We start from the raw sequence: 23,128 nt of genomic DNA on the forward strand, positions 1-23,128 counted from the left end.
CATTTAAGAGCTACTTGATTTTCTTCAGGGAGTCAAGCTAATTCAGGATGAACTGAAATTTTCAAATAAGTTCAGGTTCAGGGCCAGTTCAGGGTTGGGGTTGGGGTGGGGGAGGAAGAAAGATTCAGTCTGTATTTTAAATTTATGTTCAGATTGCATTTATGTCTCTGGTTTCAGACTTAACAAAAGCAGTGAGTCAAACTGAATTGGACTCTGACCTGAAACCTGGACAAAATCTTAATCACCCCCCCCCCCCCGCTGCATCAGAACAATCTGAACCAGTAATAACTCCATTTTTTAATTCATCACCGTTTTAATACAAAAATGGATTAAACTCTAGACATGCCTAAACCATCAATTACAATGTGAGTAGAGATGTTACACTCCTACAAGGATGCCAGTGAAAACTGTTTCCCTGTGGCATATTCTTCCTCAGACCCCCATGCCATTTAGGAATTCTCACCTTGTTACATAGTGCTATGACATTGGCCCTTTCTACACCTAAAGATTATCCCAAGAAAATGGAGGGATCATCCCTGCCTGCTCGCAGGATCCCTGTGTGTCATTTAGATGCAGAGGGATGATCCCAGGACGATCCCGGGGGGAAAGGCAGGTGTAGAAATGGCCATTGTGATCTTCCCCAATCCCTACAGAGAAATTCTGGATGTAATGATGGCAAGAACTGTAGTAAGTGTTCCTTAATGTTATGAAGGCAGGGAAGAATGCTTGCTATGGAACTGCCATTTTTATGGCAGCCATATGGAGAATTTAACAGTTGTTTCCACTCTTAACTTTCTATGGCTTCCTTTTGTGACAGCAGTGTTGATGGTTTCACAGCTATGTGTTTCTTTAGCTCATCATGGCTGACACTGGACAATTCTGCTACACTAAGCCACTGAAATCTCTTGGGCTCTCTTGTAATTGAAGCACCAAGAAATGTGCCCAGCTTTATCTTGCATGACTCTGGGTGCCCAGAAAAAAAGATTTTGAGGTGCATGCTTTCTCCACCCTGGCTCGGATAGAGACATCAAGAAAGGTATGAGCTCCAGTCCAATATGTCATGACAGTCATGCTAATACATTTAACTAATCAGAACATTTCTGAATTTCTTATATGTATTATATAAGCTTACTATAAGACTGAACGCCAGGGTACTTTCATGGACTATCTTCAGAGGAGACTGGTGCCTCTGATTTCGGGGGGACTGTAATTCCATTCTGGGTTTTAGTTGGAACCAACCAGAACTGTAAAGGAGCTATTCAAGGTGCTGAACCCTATCCCCCTCCGAGTTCTGGCTGGCTTTAACTGAAACCTGAATAGAATCACAGCCCTGTGAAAATCGGAGCCACCAGCCTCCACTGACTATTTTGTGTAAGGTTTGAATATGATGCAAACTCCTAGGCAATGGGAAGGCTTATCAAGCACAACATCTCCAGGGAAGGCTATGAAAGAATCCGGTCAGAAACCCTTGAGAACTGCTGCCAGTCAGTGTCAACAGTATTGGACCAATGGCCTGACTCATTGATCTGGTTCACATGACAGCACCAGGCCATCTTAGGTTGTTTAACCCATGATGAGCTGCTATATGCTGGGTGTGCGCGGCCACCATTTTGAAAATGAATAAACAACCTTTGCATAACTCTTGATTAGCAGTGTTGTTTAACCTTCAAATAACCCACAATGACTGGGTTTGCAAATTCAACATAATGGATGCACGGGCCTGGCATGTACTGCGGCTCATCATGGGTTAAATAACCATCAATGAGCTGGCTGTGTCATGTGAACTGACCCAGTGTAAGGCAGCTTCCTATGCTCTCTCAGACTGCTGGCTTCTAAAAAAATATGGCAGGGCTATTTTACTTTCTTCATCATCCAGCGACTTCTATTTGTATCATTTTAAGATTCCTTAGGAGAATATAACATTTAGCAGGATGCCTCTTCCCTTGACAGGGATGATGGAGAGAGCAGATATTCTGTGCACACACTTACAATATACCTCTGCTCTGCAATTTAACTTGTATTGGCAGTGAGGGCAGCTTGGGAGGATGATTTAAACAGTATTTCTAATAACAAGAAGACTGGAAGAATTCATTTTGGTTTTGTAGAAGACTGGAAGCTACATATAGCTGATCAGTATCTAATTAATGTGCCATGGAGAGAACATTCATGAAGTTTGTGTTGCAAGCAACTCTGTAATATTTAGCCATTTGTTCTATATGTCACAAAACACCAAATAGCAGCTGATCACTGCAGAAGCAATGATAAAGAATAGCATGTCCTTTCCCCTCTGAAGGTGAGAGACTCTTGGCCTTGCCTTTAACCACTTCTTTACTGATGTTATCTAGGATGACATGGGCATTTCCAGACCCTCCCTAGTACTAACCATCCTGATAGCTTCTATCAATGTGTGTCAGATGTGATTCCTTTAGGTTTCTTCCCTTCACCAGAGTCTGGAATATCTAATTTCTGTGACTAAGAATCAGAAGCCTGGGTAATCTAGTGATGTTGGCTCCGCCATGCTAGCTGCACACAGGAAATGGGGTGCGTGTGTGATATCAAGTTGGAGAACCACAACAACTTCTCCTGTCCCTGAATATTACAGAACCCCCCACCAATGCCTTACAATCCCATCCCCAAATAAAGCATGCCACTTTTTTTCTTTAGCTTGTACTGAATGAATGAGTGGGTACTGTAATCTGACTCTATTAAACAAAGTACAAATGGGCTCTGGAGTGGATGAAAAGCAGAAACGGAGTGCTGGCATTAAGGGTCGCACATGCAAGCTGGCCACTTGTTTTCTCCACATGATCCTTCTCATGTATAGGACTTGAATGATGAATTGGGCTGGACAAAAGTGCTGCTCCAGTCACAAAAGAAATGGCTACTGGAGCTAGATCTAGTCCAGTCCATATTCCATGGAATCCCACAAAAAAGAAGAATCACACCAAAGATAATAGGTGTCCAGCAGGACCTTTTATACACAGGGGTTACATGTGATTTCAGACCATTCATGAGAACACACTGGTTCCACAATGAACCATGGATATACAATCTGCCGTGATATTCTTGGGCAGTTGGATGTATGTGACACACTGCTTCATGAGTGTCCTCTTATCCTCCCTGCTCTGCAGAGCCATTTGTGTATTTATTTACTCATGAAGAAGGTGCTTCATTGCTTGGTGATGACTTTGTGATAAGCATTTGCAACCTGAGGAGAATGGACAGAGAAAACCACATAGGTGTGTGCAAAGGGTAAAAATAGTAAAGAGGCAGTCATTCACATGGATTGTGGCCAGCCTGGTGCAATGGAAGTCTCCAAATCAAATCAAAAGTTAAAAAGAAAAATCCACAGGGAAGAATAGTGGCAAAAATGAAAGCTTTTTACCATCTGGATGGATTTTACAGAGTTCCACAAAGAAACAACAGAAAAGTTCATTTTCTACCGTCACTTCCCCATCTCCTACAAATTAGCATTGGCACTGGTGAAGCCACACACACAAAGGAAAGTCACGCTTCTTTTGTGTTCTTTCAATAGCATCCACATGCATAGCTATGAAATGGAGAGAGGAGCTTTCTCACCTACATGGAGCAATAAATTAGATTTCCACCAAAAAGCAAGTAAGTACGCAAGTAAATAAATAAATGATACTGCAAGACCATCATAAGTATACACTGGTTTTTGAACATATCCCTAACCACTAATGTTTGGCACACACCACTGTATAAATGACTTTTATCGCAATATTTACCAACGGGAAAATGTTTTTTTAAAAAATAGGCTGAAGGCTGAACATGGCTGCAACCTATGCTCATTTCACTGGCCAAAATAAGTTGTGGTCATTTACTTTAAAATTACATTTTCCCCCACAGAATAGGTCAATGATATTCCATGGGTAGAGGTAGATTATGGGGTGAAACTAATCAGATCAAAGCCCTGTAACTTTGTGTGCTCTTTGAGGAGTCTCATAAAACTGAGATAGTCCCATAACTAACCACTAGCCATGGCATACTATAATATATTCCATGATGACTAGTGTTTTCATTCCCCACCCTCCATGTTGAACGAATGTGAAATATAGTTTAGTCTGAATGGGGATATTTTCTTATTGCTGTCATTTATCACTATCATTTAAAAAGAAAAGAAAAGAAGAGTTGCCTGTGAATTTATCACTCATGGCTCTTGGGAACAAATCTGCCCCAAATAGTCAATATTCTCCGCTTTTCAGTCAGCCTTTCATGGTAGAGGGTTGAAGGAGTTGTAGCTCATGGACCTAAGCTTTCACGAGGAGGCATGGATGCTCCCATTGTTCTGTATTCTGAATGCTAATAAGCTTCCATATGATTCTTTTGTTATAAAATGGTTGGATTGCCTGCCATGGAATAAACATCCTTGCCTTTAGCCTTGTTCCCTTGTGAATCACTTTGTGTTTCTTTAGGAGATCTAAGCTAAAGGGTGGGCTGCTAACCATCGGAAAAAGACACAGTTGTCTCACGAATCTGCATGTGTAAGAAATCCTTTAAATAGCCACCTTGTTCCTCTAACCAAATACATGGTTATTTTATGACTTTCAAAGTAGCTAGGAACAAGTGGGGAAAAATATCTGAGGGGAAAATGCATTTGTTTGTTTGCTTTTCTGGGCAAGATATGCGCCCGTGGCTCCCAGTACGCTAGGAAACATACACCTTTCAGGAGCCATCTTGATGTGTTAATGCAGTCCAGCAATGCAAGCTGTAGAACTCTAAAAAAATATTCTTCCACTGTATATATTTATCTCTTAAAATCTTTTAAATGTCCCATTAAACAGGACCAGTATTAAGGCTCCCATAGCGTGCACTCCTAAGTTTCACTTCTCAGCTTCTCCTGTACTGTTTGTCCCTGCAACCTCTGTGTCCCACACATTATTCCATGTGTGGTGGTGGGACAGTAATGGGACAATGTGCGACCCATTGTGCTAAGAAAGCAGTCTGACTGAATCTTTCAATCTCTACAAAGGATGGAGGTTAACGGTCAGATGGACATTCCTCTAAGAGGTTTCCTACCTGCTCTGTTAATTTCTAACATTTCTTCTTGGGCGAGTGGGCATGTGTCGCTCTGAGTACTGTGATGTGGAGAGTTTATGACAGATTTACAATAATTGGGGGATCCCAGCTGGGGCGGCCGAGGGATATGCTTCTTTTTTTTCTTTGGTAGCTTCTGCTTAGCCATAGCTAAGGAGTAATACATTCCGAAATTGTTCACAATGACGGGTACAGGCATGGCAATGGTCAGCACACCTGCCAGGGCACAGAGGGCCCCCACCAGCATGCCTGACCAAGTCTGAGGATACATGTCTCCGTAGCCCAGGGTAGTCATGGTGACAACAGCCCACCAGAAGCCAATGGGGATATTTTTAAAGTGTGTGTGTTCACTGGCACTAGGATCGTTGGGTTTAGCACCTATTCTCTCAGCGTAGTAGATCATTGTGGCAAAGATTAAGACGCCCAATGCCAAGAAGATGATGAGCAGCAAGAATTCATTTGTGCTGGCACGGAGGGTATGACCCAAGACCCGCAGCCCTACAAAGTGGCGGGTCAGCTTGAAAATTCGCAGGATTCGCACAAACCGGACCACCCGCAGGAAGCCCAAGACATCCTTAGCAGCTTTGGAAGACAGGCCACTCAGTCCAACCTCCAGATAGAAAGGCAGAATAGCCACAAAGTCAATGATGTTCAAGGTGTTTTTGATAAACTCCATCTTGTTTGGGCAGAAAATCACCCTCATCAGGAATTCAAAAGTAAACCAAACCACGCAGACTCCTTCGATGTAGGTCAGGAAGGCCTCCGTCTCTGCCTCCAGATAGTAACGCACCTGGGTATGATTTCCAACAATTTCCGTCTCTGTCTTGTTAACGATGGGATTAAATCTCTCATGGGTCTCGAGGCAAAAGGTAGTGATGGAAACCAGAATGAAGAAGAGGGAGGCAAATGCGATATACTGTAGAAAGGAAAAACAGGAGGACACTGTTAGAAAGTAAAGTCTGTTTGTAAGGCAGGGGCAGGGTGGGTGGGGGAGCCACCAAGCATATGGGTATCTGATTGGGAGTCATTAAAGAAAATAATGATGGTAGAAATAGAGACATCTGGCTGTAGATTCCAAACACCCATTTAGCTAACAAAGAGGTCCATGGCCAAGTTGACTTAGAACAACGAGGTCCGTGGCCATTTAGCTAACAACAAGGTCCAGGGCCAGGTTGACTTAGCTCACCTGAAATTCAAGAAACATCTTGTGGACCTTCTTGTTGTTCCATTATATGGTATTTTGTTTGGCAGGCCCTCCCTAAGTTGTTTTGTTGTTATTTTTAGTAAAACCACATGTTTAAATGGTGCACAAAAGAGGGAAGATCTATCCCAATTGGGAGTGCCAGTACATTCTGAAATAATAAATAGATGACTTATTAAATGCCAGAACCTGTAGGTGTACCATGGTTGCCTTTAGATCAGGGGTGGGAGATATGTGACCCTCCAGTTGTGGTTGGACTGCCATTGTCATTATCCCTCACCATTGTCCAGGCTGGCTAGGGCTGATGGGAGTTGCAGTCCAACAACTTCTGGAGGGCCGCACATTCTCCACCCCTACTACAGTTAGATAGTATTTGCCAGCAGTGGATATAGTTAGTTATGCCAACAGCCCCTTCAGCATGGTGGGAAACTATACTGTTTTTCACTGCATTATAAAATACTTTGTAGAATAACTTTCCACAATGCTTCATTATTGACAAAACACCATTTATTAAAAGGTCCAATTATTTTATTATAAGCCACAGTGCTGTGTTTATTTTTGGAGACTGGAGCCTGACTAATTGTGAGTGTTGACCAAGCCCAAATTGTAAGGAACGTAGGGAAGGTTGAGAAACTCAGGATGAAATGACAAGCAATGGCAGAAGAAAAATGAGATGATTAACACCATAAAGCCCATCTAAGGGATATGGGCCAAGATAACATGGGTAAAGAGGATGCATTAAGGGTGGCATCAGGAATAGGCAAGTCAGCACAGTTGGGCTTGAGTGAAGGGTTTCAAAACAAAGAGAGGCGCTGAACTAGAACTGAGCTTCTGATTGCCTTATGAAGTGAAGGCTTACCTTTCATTTTTGGAATAGCAGAGGAGACAAGATGCAGGAAGACGGAGAAAATGTGGGTGAAGGTACTTGGGAGCTAGGCCAGTGCTGTAGCAGGGTAAGAGCCCAGACATTTCTCACGGGAGCTTTCACACTAAGCAATTTTTTTGTGTAGAGGTGGAAACCCACAAGCTACAGTTATGAACATCGCATATAGCCACACCACACACACGGGATATCCCTGGATTACGCATTAGTAATGCAAGCAACATAAGGGAAGGAACGTTCCAAATATTAAAAATGCCCTGTTTTGCATTCCATCTTTCCCCACAGGCGCTGCTTCACGCAGCTGGCTTAGGATGATGCACTGACATGGAAGCACTAGAAGCCCCCCTTCACCGCCCCAAGTACATATGCTCTTGCTTCCATTGAAGGTCAGTCAGTCCTTCCTCACAGCCAAAGCTACTATTTTATAATGTATTATTAGACATCCCCACATCCCCCACAACCCTAATAGCAGATCTAGCTGGCCAAATCTCAGGAAGAAATATTTATTAACGGTGTAATCCTATACATGTCTACTCTGGAGTAAGTCCCATTCTATTCAGTGGGGCTTATTTCCTGATAAGTGGATAGAGGGTTGCAGTCTCTTCCGTTATGAACTGTTTGCTTTCTCTCGTCTTGTTTTTTCTTATCTCATAAGATGGGGTGGAGGATGGGGAAACCAAAATGGCCTGGAATCCGATCTTCATGGGCTTCAATAGTTCTTCATGCAGCTATGGCACCTGGTCCATTAACTTTATCCTCATTAATATGACAGCATGCATTCAGAACTAAATTAATCTTTTTTGTGCTATTGCTCTGTCAAAACCTCCTGAAGGTGATAATGCTCTCCCAAGGACACAAAGCCTTCTAAAAATCGATCTTTTTCTACCTCTGCCTGTACCAATATAATCACTAGTGACAAAAGCATTACTCATATTTTACTCCAGTGCTAGTATAACATGCATGAGACCAGCACTTTTCCTTGCCCTAGGTATGCCTTCCAACTTCTAGTCTCTGAAATGAGAAGTAATGATCCAAGAATGTAGAACCAGGTTCAGGGGGACACCTTGAAATGTGAAACACAAATGTTTTCTAGTGAAAGATCAATCGTCAATTCAGCTGAGTGGAAGCATAGATAGAATGTGAGGCTTAGGCTGTGGAGACCTTGTTCATGTCTCCCACCTAACTATGATGCTCACTAGATAACCTTGGGGAACACTGCAATCTCATCTAACAGGGAGATGATACAGATTCCTTGCATGCATGAAAACAGGATAACAGAGAAACTATAGACAGAGGATAAGCTAACATTTCCAAGTCATCACAATAAACTGGAAAGGTGGACAAAAACTGAAATTTAAAAAGGACAACGATAATGTGAATTTACTACATTTCAGGATTAATATGAATATAGTGCTTAACAGCATCCAAACAGTTTCACATCAGTCTGTGGTCATGAGCTAGATTCTTGGAGGGCTGCTTAATGAGTGGAGTCCATGATGGACACGACACTACACTACCATTCAGCTCTTTTCATCTGTTTAATTACTCCAGTGTTTTACTCCTGTTATACATTTTGTATAGGTTTTATTAATGGCTTTTGGCTTGCAAATAAATGATAATCTGCACTACACTACTCTACTAGTTCTTGGTTCCCTTTGTTTTACAGTTCTGAGCATGCCATTCCTCTTCATCTGTCCCACCCTGTAGTAAAAGGAGACACATGGGAAGCTCACGCAGAGGATAAAAAGGCACTTAAAGCATGCTTTTTGGGGTCCTCTGGGTAAGTTCCCATAAGACTGACTGATGGACAGCTCTATAAAATCCTCCCAACCTTTTTGGAATTCCAAATCTGCCTGTGAGCTGGATGTATGTGTTCCCAATGGGTAAATCATGTTCATCTCGTGTCTCTCTCTCTCTGTGTGTATACACACACACATATACTCGTATGCACACACAGACATATGGTTACCAATGTGGATGGTTTTAAAATAGGATTGGGCTAATCCATGGAGGATAAGGCTATCAATGGCTACTTGATAGCCTTATCCTCCGTAAGGATAAGGATGGCTATATGCTACCTGGAGTATCAGAGGGCATTGCTTATGTACACCAGTGGCTGGGAGACATGAGCATGAAAGAACTAATGGACTCATATCCTACTTGTATGTTTCACATAGGAAGCTAGTTGGCCACTATGGGAGCAGAACGCTGGACTAGATGGACTGTTGGTCTGATCCAGCACGGCTCTGATGTCACACACTTTCCGATACACAATCACATGTACACACATGCGCAGAGCTTATGGAAGCATCTGAATCAGCCCCACGTTTTATGTCTGAGGCAATTCTTACCTCTGAGAGAATGACCATTTCTAAACGGAGCACTCCTGTTCCATGAAACATTAAAAAAAGCCAAAAGAGCATAGTGTGTGCGTCTGTGTGTGTGTTTCTTTTATAAAGACTTTGTTGTGTGTTCAGAAGATGTTTTGCAAAGGAAGCTTTTCTCTTGCTTATCATGTGTACAATTTCTGCTGCCTCCTCCCCCCCACCCCTCCCACCACAGACATACAGTGTGGAGGAGCAACAGCTCCTGTAGCAGTAGCTGCCTGGAAACTTTTAGTCTGACCTCCCTGCACAATAAAAGTCATTAGACAGTATGGTTTTCTAGACTGAAAAAGAAAGAAATGGGTTTTGACAGGATGCTCAGAACTATTGCAACACTTGCTAGCAATGTATCGCAAGGACAGCATGGGACCAGAAATGTCCCTTTCTGTTCATGATCTTAAAAGAATGACATTACCTTAATTTTGACCTCATTACGATTAAACAGTTAGTAAAACTTAATGCAATATAAATAATATCTTAATAATAGTAAAATAACACCCAGGTCACTACTCCTTCAATCTTTGCTAAGACTGCACAAACTTGGAACCCCTGGTGCAGTGATGGGATCGCAGGAGCGCAGTGGAGGCATCCTCATCCTTTCTCTTGCTGACCTCCCTGCCCCCTATACATCCAACAGCCCTTATACTTCTTCTAAGTTGAAAGCTGCATTGATATGCGAGTAAAATCACTCGAATTTTCTGTGCTTGAATATTCTAGAATTGATGATTCACTCACAGCTAAACATATGAAAAGGATTGCAGTTAAGTTGTTGTGAGATCTGGGGTGTTAAATCCATGATGGGCCATTCACACATGCAGATTATCACTTTGTGTTGTAGCCAGCAAGTGATGAACTTGAAACCAGTCCTTAGTCAAACCTGTTCTATAGAACCTGTTTGTCTTTGATACATGACCCTGAATAGAATTTTGGGGCAATCTCAACATGACAGACTCGACGTTTCTCTGAAATGATGTTGAGCAGGGCCAGCCCTGTCATTAGGCAGAGCAAAGCAGTTATCTCAAGTGGCAGCTACTCAGTGGTCTAGAGGGGGTACTGGTGGCAACTCCCTGGCTGTTCCCTTCTGTTTTAGACAGAGCCACTCAATCTGCCCTATACTCCCTAAGCCACCTGCTGCTGTCTGTTGAGGCAGAGGATGCTGTCCCATCACCAGTATTGGAGTTTGAGTCAACTGCCATTGTGGCCAGCTTCTGTAGGTAGAATGGACAGAGCACCATCTTGTCCTTTGCCTCAGGTGACAGCATGTGATGAACATCTTGGGACAGGCCTGATGTTTGTCACATGCACCTAAGGGCTACTAACAGCAGTGGAGTTACTTGCTGTCCCTTCTCATATGCTTTACAACAACAGTCCATATCAGATTCTCAAAAATTGCAGTGGGCAAGCAGGGAAGAATGTTAAAAACATGGATTTGCATTCCCAGATAAATAATGCAAAATGTGATGTTTTGAACGGAGAGTTGATATGCATGCATAATCTCCAATTACAGCTGGCAGCAAATTGTAATGCAGATAGTTCAATTGTGCTATTTTTGGAGAAGCAGAAAGCGAGGCTCCTGCTTCCCCTGTTAGTGAAGTATATCATTGCCCCTTTTATATCATCCTCTGATCTGATTGGAAGAACAAACTATTAAAATACCTCATCCTCTGATGACCTTCCTCCAGGATGCTCACAAAGGCCCGAAAAGTAGCTCATTGGGGTGTTATAGCATGTTGTTGAATAAGATGCTATAACCCCAGAGGTCTAGCAGCAAAGAATCTCTTCTGACTAAAGGGAAAGGGCAGTTAATGGCAAAGACAGTAAAAGCCCTTGGTCTTGATGTTCTTAAGGAGCTGGGCATATGCAGCTCATGGTGGGCTCTCTTTTTCTTGAATCCAATTTCCATTTCCTTGGGTATGTCAAAATCCACTGAGGCTGCAATCTTATGTACACTTACAATGGGTCTACTTCTGAGTTACATGTATAGGATTGCACTAAGATACCCTTTTTGCTTGCAGCCCTTCTCTTTTTCAGAATGCATTGTTTCCTTTCCCCTTCCTCTGTTATTCATTCATTCATTCATTCATTCATTCAGTCCACTCAACCAGCAAAACAGAATAACACTCCAAGCAATTAAAATAGCATTAAAGTATACTGACCATGTGAAAAGGAGGGCAGGGCTTCTATATCTTTAACAGTTCTAGAGAAAAGGAAATTTTAGCAGGTGTCATTTATATGCATATAGCATCTGGTGAAATTCCCTCTTCATCACAACAGTTAAAGATTGCAGGAGCCCTGTCCTCCTTTTCATATGGTCACCCTAAGCATTAAAGTCACCCTCTACTCCTTGGTGATGCAGTCTTGAGCCTCTCTGCCAACTCAGGTTAAGTAAATCTTACAATTCTTAGGGTTGGACTTCAGTGACTCTCCCAGAGGGCATGTTCCACAAACGGGAGATGGACAATGTTTTTGTTCCTCTCTTATTCTTTACCTCTTCTCCTGCCACCATTGAGCTAAATCAGCTTTTTGTGGCGAAGGAATGAATGGAATAACTCCTCCCTCCTAATCAACCTTAATTCAATTAGCAGCCACATGGTTGCTTCTGTTGGGAATATTGCAACTTCACCTGCAAGTTATAGGAAGGGGGCAAGTTTTCAGTTAATTAATTCATGGGAATTGGGGCATAGCTAGCCTTAGTATCTCTATAGCCTATAGTGTGGTTTCCTGTGTTTGCTTTGCTCCACCCCTTCCTCTCCATCCCTATTATTATTATTATTATTATTATTATTATTATTATTATTTTATTTATATAGCACGAACAATGTACTTGGTGCTGTACAAAATATACAAATAAAACAGCAACACCCTGCCTAAAGGCTTACTCTCATTCTGACCATCCTCTATTGTTGGGAGCACATTGTTTGCTCTCTCGCTCCTGCCAGTGTAATGGAACACAATGGACTGAACAAACTGTGTTGAAACTCTACACCTGCATTGAGTATGCAAGAATACTTATGAGTAAAAATGATTTTATTTCCTTCACTGAAGAAGAGTGTGCTCTTCTTTTATTGTGCTAACATTGACAGTGAATATGTGGGACTAGTAAACACTCATTCTGTTTCGCTTTTGCTTTTTACTTTGCGAATGAGGTTTACAACAGGTGGCATCATTACTAAATCATCCCATCAGCTTTGAAGTAAAATAAATAACTACATGTATGAGAGATCTCTGGTTATGGAACTCCTGCATCACATGTAGTTTGGCTTTGAGTAACTTTGACTTTTATGAAAATGTATTATTTTTATCCAGGCAGAAATCATTTTCTGTTGCTTCTCTAAAGAAGCCTTAAGGCTTGAACACCCTGGCCTTCATCCACCTTTAGCCTTGTCCATTATCTAGGGGATTTAAATAGAGATGAGTATCCATCTAGTTTAACTAGCATCCAATCATTTGGGCTAGCTGACAATCATGATGCAGATGAAAACGCCCATCTGTATCATATGGATATAGATGGGCATATCTAAGTGGCATGTTCAGAAGCTTGCTTTGACACAGTGTTATTACCAAGAAGGTTCAGCCACACTGCCATTTTGAGTATTTCCTTAGTACCTTACCTACAAAATCTCCGTTTCACATGAAAGGACTAAGCAGAGGCTTAGGGAGCAATCCTATCAGCCATAGATATTGTCTGAAGGGCCATAAGATACTGGGGATTCCCAAACACAACTCTGATCTCAGAAGGGGACTCTGAGATCTGCCCCCCTGACCACACCCTGTCGCAGTTGGCATGGAAAGGACTACATCAGCTGTCCTCCAAGGTCAGAAAAGTGACTTCAGAGAGGGGGGGGAAAGGGAGCATTTAAATGGGCAGGGAGGGGAGGAGACTTGAGAGGCCAGGGTACAAGCTATCTTCTAGCCTCTTTCCCTCCCCTTCCGAAGCACAATTGCAAGATGCATAATTAAACTCTGGAATTTGCTAACACAAGATGTAGTGATGGCCACCAATTTGGATTTCTTTAAAAGGGGTTAGATAAATTCCTGGAGGAGAAGGCTGATGGTTATATGCTACTTCCAGTAGCAGAGGTAGTATGCCTTTGTACACCAGTTGCTATGGAACATGGGCAAGAGGGTAAAGTTGTGCTTATGTCCTGCTTGTAGAATTCTGGTCGATAGCTTGTTGTCCACAATGTGAACAGAATACTGGACTAGATGGACCCTTGATCCAGCATGGCTCCTTTTATGTTCATTCGATGGGCAAAAAAGCCTGTCCATTGAAAAATATAGGGTGGGAGGATGGGAGGTGAAGACTGCCTCTGCTGCTCCTTCCACCCTGCACTGGATAATTGGAAGCTTCCGAGTTCAGGGGATTCTGATCATCAAGGGCGCAATTTATAGGATTGCACCCTTAATCACCAAGGCAAAGTAAGTCACAGCACACTCTCTCTTCCTGCTGATGGTATAGGCAGGAGGATGGGCTCTCAGCTTCCATTCAATAGGTGTGGGACCTCTGGGCTGTGCCCATGCCCATCTCCCCTCTTGATTTCTAATGCAATCAAGCTTCACAGAGCTCATATTGATTGGCTTGTCTAGAGCTCTAATGAGGAAAAGCACAATGCATGATGTCCAGGCAACCCCACTGAGAAACGGCATCAGGGATGCACAGCCACCGAGTAGAACCCATTAAAGTTAGGAACCCACACCCAAATATGCACTTGACCTTTTCTTGCACTATGCACCGTTTTGCACTGAACACCCAATGAGGGAAAACAAAACCCCAACAATGTCATATACATTCCCCATTTTTTTCTTTTGGTCTTGGGAAATGGCGCTCACCCAAACCAAGCCTTTAAGATGGAGTTCTTTTAGTCAGTCAGAGAGGACTTTTCTCCTTCAGGTGTTTTTCTTGAGAGTTTGCCCCTTCCTCCAGAGGAGAATTAGTTTCCCCCCTTCTTATTCTTCCACTATACACTCTGCTTTTGTACCATTTTGGAGAGTTCAAGCTGAACCCAGTTCGTTTCGTTTATGTTTTGGGCCATATGGGGCTCAGCCCACCCGTGGCCAGCCATTATAGTCTTTTTTGTTGGATGTTGAACCATGGAATGTGTTGTCTGAATCCAGGACTTTTTCCACAGGGTGGCCTGAACCATTCTGAACAACCCAAGAACAAACCACGAGTCTCATTGTGGCTTGTTTAAGAAAAATAAGCCACTCTGGAGAAAAATGTTCTGGGTTCAGACAACTCTCTACCCAAAGTTCAACAATATGGTTTATCTACAACTTACACTCAACCACTGAGTGTATGTTAGTGTGTTTGAGAACCGACTCAACATGTGGAACAGCATTTGAGGTTGTGGTAAAAACTTCCACAATTGCTAGATCAAAACATCACAATGATGATGGAGGTGTATGTACTGAAATACATTCACCCAGCAGTGCAATTCAATATGTCTCTTATGCCTTTAATTCATTACATAGTCAAGGATGTGCCTAACTTTAAACACCCAGAAATTCTAGTATGCCTTAGCTGTAATGAAGATTGGAAACTACACTACTGCTTTAAAGCGCTTTACAGCAGTTTTATAGTGCTTTAAAGCAGTTAAAGCGCTTTATAACTGTTATAAAGCGCTTCAAAGCAGTAGTGTAGATCCTGCCTGTCTTATATCATGTCAGACTACTGGTCTATCTAGCTCAGTATTAGCAGTGGCTCTGCAGGAGTCATTTCCGATGGAGGCTGGTGACTTTGTTGTGAATCCATTCTTGGTTTCAGTCAGAACTAGCCAGAAGTTGAAAGGAGCTATTCAAGGTATTGAAATGATTTTGTGACAGGGTTCAGCACCTTGAACAGCTCCTTTTGAGTTCTGGCTGAAACCCGGAATGGATTCACAGCCCCACCGAAATCAGTCTCCACCAGCCTCCACTGTTTTTTTCTAGTCCTACCTGGAGATGCCAAGGACTGAACCTGGGACCATCTGCGCACAATGCATGTGCTCTACCACTGAATAGCTCTTGGCTTGCTCTTTTTACACCTAAAATATCTCCTTGATTTTAATCAAGATGCTGTTTGGATAATTATTTTTCCAGATGGTCCTTGTTTATTCAGTCTCTGCAGCTAAGTGACCTTTATTAAGAAATAGAATGATGAGTGTTGTCGATGCTCAGAATTTCATTGGCTGCTTTTATAATGCAGTACAGTCATTGTGTGCCAATACTGGTTTACTATGGGCAGCTGCTTACTTTGTACAAGAACTGGTATCCATTTGCAAGTGAATAGCAATGACTGATGCTAATTCTTACATTGTGTGTGCATGTGTAATATTTGGAAATACGAGCTCATGACTTGTTTGCTCGAATGTAGTTCCTTGACCCAGTGGTTTCAGATGACAAACACATCTAATAGCAGCAATAGGCAACTGGCCACCCATAGATCAAATCTGCCCCATGAACAGTTTTAAGTTGTTGAAAGGTCAATTTTATGATTTTGAAAGACCATCTTATAATGCTTGAACATTTCAGGTTCAAAGCACAGCAAAATTAAGACAGACTTATTCCAACTGCCCACAAGTTTGTGCTTTATCCTTGAATGTGTGAATTTTATGGGTATTAAAGTCTTCTGTGAGTTCAAGTTGCATCCTCTTCTACAAAAAAGGTTGCATGCAAGTAGCAATCAGCCTTCTACTTCTCTTTCCTTCTGTTTCTTGTTGCTGATGCTGTGAACTGACATTATGGCAATCAATGGAATAGTTTACTTCAGTGAACACAGTTATTTCAGTCACAGAGCTGTTCACATTTATGTTACTCAGCTGGAAGATATAACCACGTAGTAAGCTTACAGATAGACAAAGCTTGCTCTGGAGGATAAGAGATTGTTTTCTTGCTCCTATAGAAACTAATAGACATGATTATGTAATGTTGAAAAGTAGGATGTATTGCACACCATGCAGTATCTGGCAGTGCCCTTGGGGAAGAACATTCAGATGAGAAGTGTGTGAATGAATGAATGAATAGTCCACCAGATATAATGTTTACATTTTCTCTCTGAGTTCTTTGCTTATAAAAGATAACAGCTAAGATTTCACGTGCTAACATTATGATGCAGTTGATGGGGAATATAGTCTTCACTAGCATTGTGTGAAAATTTAGTGGTATGTGGTTTGTAAGTGGTACTTAGACCAAATACTGTTCACAACTGAAGATTACTATCATGCCACTTCCAGCATCTCAAATCAAGTTGGGGAGTTATAATAAATAGGGGTACAGGAACAAAATTGCCTCATTTTAGAGATCAAACATACCTTAGCATTTAAAAATAAATGATGGACACTTGTTTCAGACACACATCTTTTACAGACAAACCGACACAACCCAGGTCAAACTGCAGTCATATTGCAGAAAGATGTCTCCAAGGAAGATATTTCCAGGAAAGAAAGACCTCTAAAGAAAGTCTGTTCCTTCAATGGACAATATAGTCATGCGGAGTTGGAAGAAAATTCCCTCTTGAATTTTGAAAATTCCCTCTTGAAAGAAACCTCACAATCTGATATGGACTTGAGTTGGAACAAGCTTTGAAATTGAATTTGGAGAAATTTGGTGAGCTTGAATTTTGCTGATTCACACATCCCTAGGAGTGTAGGCATGCAGTTTAAGAGCATATTTTCCAAGGCCTTTTAACTTGATTAGATTTTTTATGCTGCATCCTCCCCCCCTTTTGTAAGTAAAACACAACATTCCAAGACAGATGCAGGAATTACTGGATAAAGTTTATGTTTTTATGTCAAAGCCTGACTATCCCATTGAAACAGACGACTGAATGGAGGAATGACTGATAGCTGAGGTTAGAATGGAATGGTGGGCAGGGTTAGTGGCAGTTGGAGAAAGTCAGATAGAAGAACAAAGACAGATAGCAAGAGGTCAGGAAAGTGGGAGCGGAGTTAGGATTGAGAGATAGTGACGTGGTTTGCCAACCCATGCTTTATTTTAAATCAGCCACTCTATGTGCCAGTACTACATCTCCCAGCCTGCCTTTGGCAGCCCATAGGTGCCCACATCCTCTAAGAGGCACTTCCCTCAAGGAGATGCTGCTCCTTGATAGAGCGTTGAGAAGTAGCATTGCTGAGGAGGGCAGGTAAGTAGCTGGCAGTCGAGGTGCCCAGCTCCAGCCAAGTCCTGCTGGGACTGCCTTGGACTGTGCTTCTCACCCACCAAGTGCTGCATCAGAATCCTGTACTGAAGGGCTAGGGCTGGGCCAGGAACTTGACCCCCTTTGTTGGGCCTGTTTCTGGGCATGCACCCTCCCAAGGGTGAAGGCCATGTGCATTCTTCCCCCAGATTCTGAGAAAACAGTGATATCAGGATGGTATACCTTTGATCATGTTCAGAGTTTGGCCTTTCAAAGTTGCACTGTTGTAGCTCATTATGTTTTTAAAACATGCATGGCATTACAAATGGATGCAGGCCATTTATGTGGGTTGTTTCTTTTTATATGGAATTGCGTTGACTGCTCAAGACCAACCTTAGGAGTCTGGGTTGTGAAAGGCACCCAGTGGCCACCTTCTTGTGCACTCACAATGGCCACCAAAGGCCAGTAAGTCTGGCCTTCCACCCAAGGGATTCAGGGAGTTGAAGGTCTAAGCCTAGGTTTTTAAAAATTAAATTCTTTAAAAATGCTTAAAACCGAAAATTTTGTGTTTTTAGATTTTTCTGGTACATTTTACAGCCAGATCTATCAGTGTGCCAAACTTCAAGTTTGTAACTCATCTGGAAGTGGGTAAACATTTCCGTACATACATCCCACACACTTACTTTCAGCTTTATAGGTAGAGATTTATCATTGAAAATGGTTACAATTAAGAACAGGTGATTCTAAGAATGTAAGAATAGTTCAGCTGGATCAGGCCAAACAACTATCTAGCCCAGCATCCTGTTCCCACGCTGGCCAACCAGATGCCTCTGCGAAGCTAATAGGGGCAATAACACCCTTCTGCTTGTATTCTCATCCACCTGATATTGAGAGGCATTCTGTCTCAGATACTGGAGGGATTACTTCATCATCGTGACTAACAGCGATTGACGCAAAGGTAGAGGTAACCTCTGTAGGAGTTTAATTAGAAAGCCTGCTTGATAGAAAGCCCTTTCAAGGCTGGACTCAGAATGCAACTCAGCAGATGAGTGGTCATGAGAGCTCCAGGTCATGGTAGTTCTGCCTCATTGGTTCATTTGGGCCAGGGTTTTGGGTTGACTGCATGAGTCCGAAAATGCAGTTTGATTCTGTAGTATAAATATATTCCAGGGGATCAATCCAGAGATAATAGGGGCACTGATTCAGCTTCACTTTACGTTCTCATAGGATTTCGGGTTTCATATGGCCACAAACTTGTATAAAAATGAATGGATGCTGTGGTTTGTCTAGCCATGGACGTTTCTTTTGGCTTGCTTCTACCTTTCCTTCTGGAAATTCTCTTCCTATTCTCTGTTCTTCCCATTTCCAGCATCTATTCCAGTTGCTCTTGATAGTGGATTTTCTCTCCTTTGTTGCCATGGGGATGCATGCCTGCTTTGCTTGCAATTTTAATTTCTTGGTCTGTTTGGTTTTGTTGCATTCTGTGGTTTTAGACCTTTTCCCTCATGAATGCTGCCACTACAACGCTTTTACAAGCTTCTCCCCCTCCGTTCCACTTAATAGCTGCTGATCCCACCCTTCTCAACAGCAAAGACATTACTTTGATTTATTTTTCCTCTGGGACAAGTTGTACTGGTTGTATTTAAATACAAGTTGTACTTATTAAGGAAACATAAACAAGTATCTTTGAAATAGAAATGCAAGAGAAAGAAAGAAAGACCACCAGAGGTGGACTAAAATCAGTGTCCAAAGAAACATGGTGGTGTTCTTATTTGTATGACCATTAGTATTACCGTAACTTGTATAACATAGTTGCAGTTATGGAAAAACAATATAAATATGATCACGGTACATTTATACAGTATGACTAACATTAATATTCTGAGTCGCAAGTAACTGAGTTAAAAATAATTCAAACCTCCAAAGTGCTAAGAGCACCGGGCAAATCCTGGGTGGTTCCCTCTCAAATAACCAATCCTATCAAGAGCACTATGGTGGTATACGTTATTGTATGCATAGGATGTGGATTTTATTCTAGTTGTTTAAAGTACAGCTTTCAAAAAGAGTTTGCCTGATCTCAAAGCAAACATTCCTGACTTGATCTAGTAATCTATTCTATGTGTGTGGGGGGTGGGGGATTCTAGCTATTGCATCTCACGCTCTCATCTGCAAGAATTAAGAGCTAAATATAGACAGGCATTATTTTCATGTGCAACACTGACATCACAGCCTCCTCTGCTCAGCTTTCTCACTGCTACACAAAAACCTTCTATAAAGCCAACATCCTACGGCACTATTAGGCTTCTTTCCAGCTACAGGTTATTTTTGGTGACCTTTACTTGGACATTAAAAGGATTGAATTTAAAATCATCTGCTGAGATGGTTCTGTGATACCCTCATTGAACAATTAAGCTAACACATCCCATTCTTGAGGTCTTCTTATCTACTGCAAAGATAAAAGTGGTGCCGTTTTATAAAAATGCAACTCAACCCTACATTTTATGAAGTGCAGCAGTGCTAAGATTCTCTTCTAAATATTAACTAAACCCCTTGACAACTTCTCCCCTCACTTTTTGGCTTAGCACTTATGCTTTTGCATTTTTCCCTTTCACTGAAGTAACAGGTATGCAGGACTGAGTATAATTTTATGCACTTTATCTCTTTGAGTTGTTTCCTATTCCAATCATTTTCAGACACCAAGAAAAACTCTTGGCTTCTTTTTTTAAAACTACTGAAATGTTACACATATTTTTTAGAAACTTTAGACTGTGATGTAATGTTAGATGCTCATTGTGTTGTTTGGGCATGTCAGAAGGAGGCAGACAAGTCAACTAAGAACTCAAATCAAAGTCCTGATGAAGGTTACATCAGCTGGAATTGTTTAGCTTGGAAAAAAAGGAGGCTAAGGGGAGACATGATAGAAGTGTACAGAATTATGCATGGTATGGAAAATGTGGATAGGGAGACATTTTTCTCCCGCTCTCAAAATACTAGAACCCGGGGTCATCCCATGAAGCAGGACAAATAAAAGGAAGTACCTCTTCACATACCACATAGTTAAATTATGGAACTCACTACCACAAGATGTAGTGATGGCCACCAATTTGGATGGCTTTAAAAGGGGGTTGGATAAATTCCTGGAGATGAAGGCTATCAATGGCTACTGGCTCTGATGGTTGTGTGCTATCTCCATTATTCGAGGCAGTAAGCCTGTGTGCACCAGTAGCTGAGGAACATGGGTGAGAGGGTCCTGTTGCACCATGTCCTGCCTTGTTGGTCCCTGGCCAATGGCTGGTTGGCCACTGTGTGAACAGAGTGCTGGACTAGATGGACCCTTGGTCTGATCCAGCGTGGCTCTTCTTACGTTAACTGCCCACTCAGGAAAGATCCACAAGTCATGAAGAATAATTCACACTATTTTCCCCTGAGCTCATTCATCATTTATAATGTTCAAGACAGCCAATTCATAACCCTATTGCCTCTCTCATGCCAATATCTTAAATGGCTCATTTTCTAAGGAAAAGACAAATCAGACAAGTTAACAAGAATGACAAGATCAGCTATTGATATGCTGCAAAAACATTTGCCCATCAAAACATGCTTTATTTTTTTTTGCATAGACAAAAACTCTAATCTCACAGCAAATTTTAGTGCATAATTTAGAAACAAGTTCCACTATGTTCAATGGGATTACCCCTTGATGAGTGTGTAATGTGTAGGATTACTGTCTAACTGCTCAGAAGTAAGCCTCATTGACTTCAATGAGACCTGCTCCTGCAATTGCAGTCTTAGTATGTGTAACGGCATATTCATTCCCTGTAATGCTTTCTCTACCTTCTGCTTGATTTCTCCCCCACTGTTGAAATTAGACTGTAATCTCCACAGGGGATGAGCAGGGTTCTGGAAACAAAGCTCTATGAAGACAGACTGAAAGAACTAGGCATGATCAGCCTGGAGAAGAGAAGACTGTGGGGAGTCATGACAGCACTTTTCAAGTACTTGAAAGGTTATCACACAGAGGAGGGCCAGGATCTCTTGTTGATCATTCCAGAGTGCAGGACACAGAATAATGGGCTCAAATTACAGGAAGCCAGATTCCATCTGGACATCAAGCAAAACTTCCTGACTGTTAGATCAGTATGACCATGGAACCAGTTACATAGGGAGCTTGTGGGCTCTCCCACACTAGAGGCATTCAGGATGCAGCTGGAAAGCCATCTGTCAGATATGCTTTAAAGTGGATTCCTGCACTGAGAGCTCCATCACAGCAACTTTTTTTCCCTGTTATGCACCCGTGATTTTGACCTCTGTTTCATTAGCGTGGCAAGAGCTGGTCCCTTTCACGATCAATGCTATACCAGGGGACTCTCTTTTCACTTGTTTGCTCTCCTGCTATTGTGCCCACCCCACCCCTTTTCTTTCCCTCTCCGGTTCATTGGTTCTTGTCGGGTGATGGATGTGGGCACCTCTACTTGGGACCTAACTTATTTATTTATACAGAGCATTCCTACGTTGGAGTGATCACAATGGTTAAAGTTTAAGGAGCCACAGGCAGGATTTCCTTATGTCGCAGAAGTCCCCAAAGTGTTTGGGAAGCGCTGGGGGGGGGGGGAAATGAGGAGGAGTATAAGCCACATGCGGAGTCCTCCTGACAACACACAGGTGACTTTCTTCACCACCGCTTTTCTTAATGCCAAGCCAGCTTCCAAACTTTCACACACTCCCCCATGCCTTGTTGGAAAAGCATCACCAAGGCTGCCCCCACCCCTTCTTCAGCATTTACAGATCTCAGCACGTTGCCCATTTTCACGCTCTACACCCCAGTTATTTTATCCCCCATCTCCCAATCCCAATTAATAACACTTAACAACATAGGATCATTGCACCCATTCTTCCCAGTCAAAGTCCCAATGAAACAATCATCAGCTTTATAGGTAACCATGGAAAATCCCAAACTCATCAGCCAATGTGATGGATGTAACCAAAATGCTTACAGCTCCTTCATTTTTAATGATAAAGAGATGAAACTTGGCACCATTATAGATCTTAACTAGGGCTTTAGGCTTGCCATGTTTGAACAAGATCTCTTAATCTGTTGATTTTTTATGAATTTGTAAAGTCTTTCCCTTCAAATCATTCCCCACATAAACACACACACACACCTCTGATTCTGTGTTAATCCACCCCTGTGCATTTATGGAGGGAGCTTTTATACTCCATAAATGTGCAGGGGTGGATTAACACAGAATCAGAGGTGTATGTGTGTTGATATGGGTGATTGTTTTGAGGGGTGAATTAAAAATTTGTAAGAAAATCAATGTATGAAGGTTCTTGTTCAAACTTGGCATTCCTAAAGCCCTACCTAAGAGCTACTATAGTGCCAAGTTTCATCTCTTTATCTTTAAAAATGAGGGAGCTATCACCATTTTGGTTTATTCCCATTGACTGTAATTTTGTGGCAGTGAAGACCTGCACACCCCTATTGTCTA

General features: G+C 42.0%; 1 protein-coding gene across 3 annotated transcripts in view; it reads right to left on the bottom strand.

Annotated features, from left to right (window-relative positions):
- The window catches only part of KCNC1 (potassium voltage-gated channel subfamily C member 1), a 129,889-nt gene that overhangs the window by 11,517 nt on the left and 95,244 nt on the right, over positions 1-23,128 (bottom strand). For all 3 annotated transcript variants that reach the window (XM_063117199.1, XM_063117198.1, XM_063117200.1), the window contains exon 2: positions 5,041-5,974. In XM_063117199.1, the coding sequence (XP_062973269.1) occupies positions 5,041-5,974 (934 nt within the window). The remainder of the gene's footprint in view (positions 1-5,040; positions 5,975-23,128) is intronic.

This window comes from Elgaria multicarinata, chromosome 2 (assembly GCF_023053635.1).
Source record: "Elgaria multicarinata webbii isolate HBS135686 ecotype San Diego chromosome 2, rElgMul1.1.pri, whole genome shotgun sequence".
Classification (NCBI taxonomy): Eukaryota; Metazoa; Chordata; class Lepidosauria; order Squamata; family Anguidae; genus Elgaria; species Elgaria multicarinata.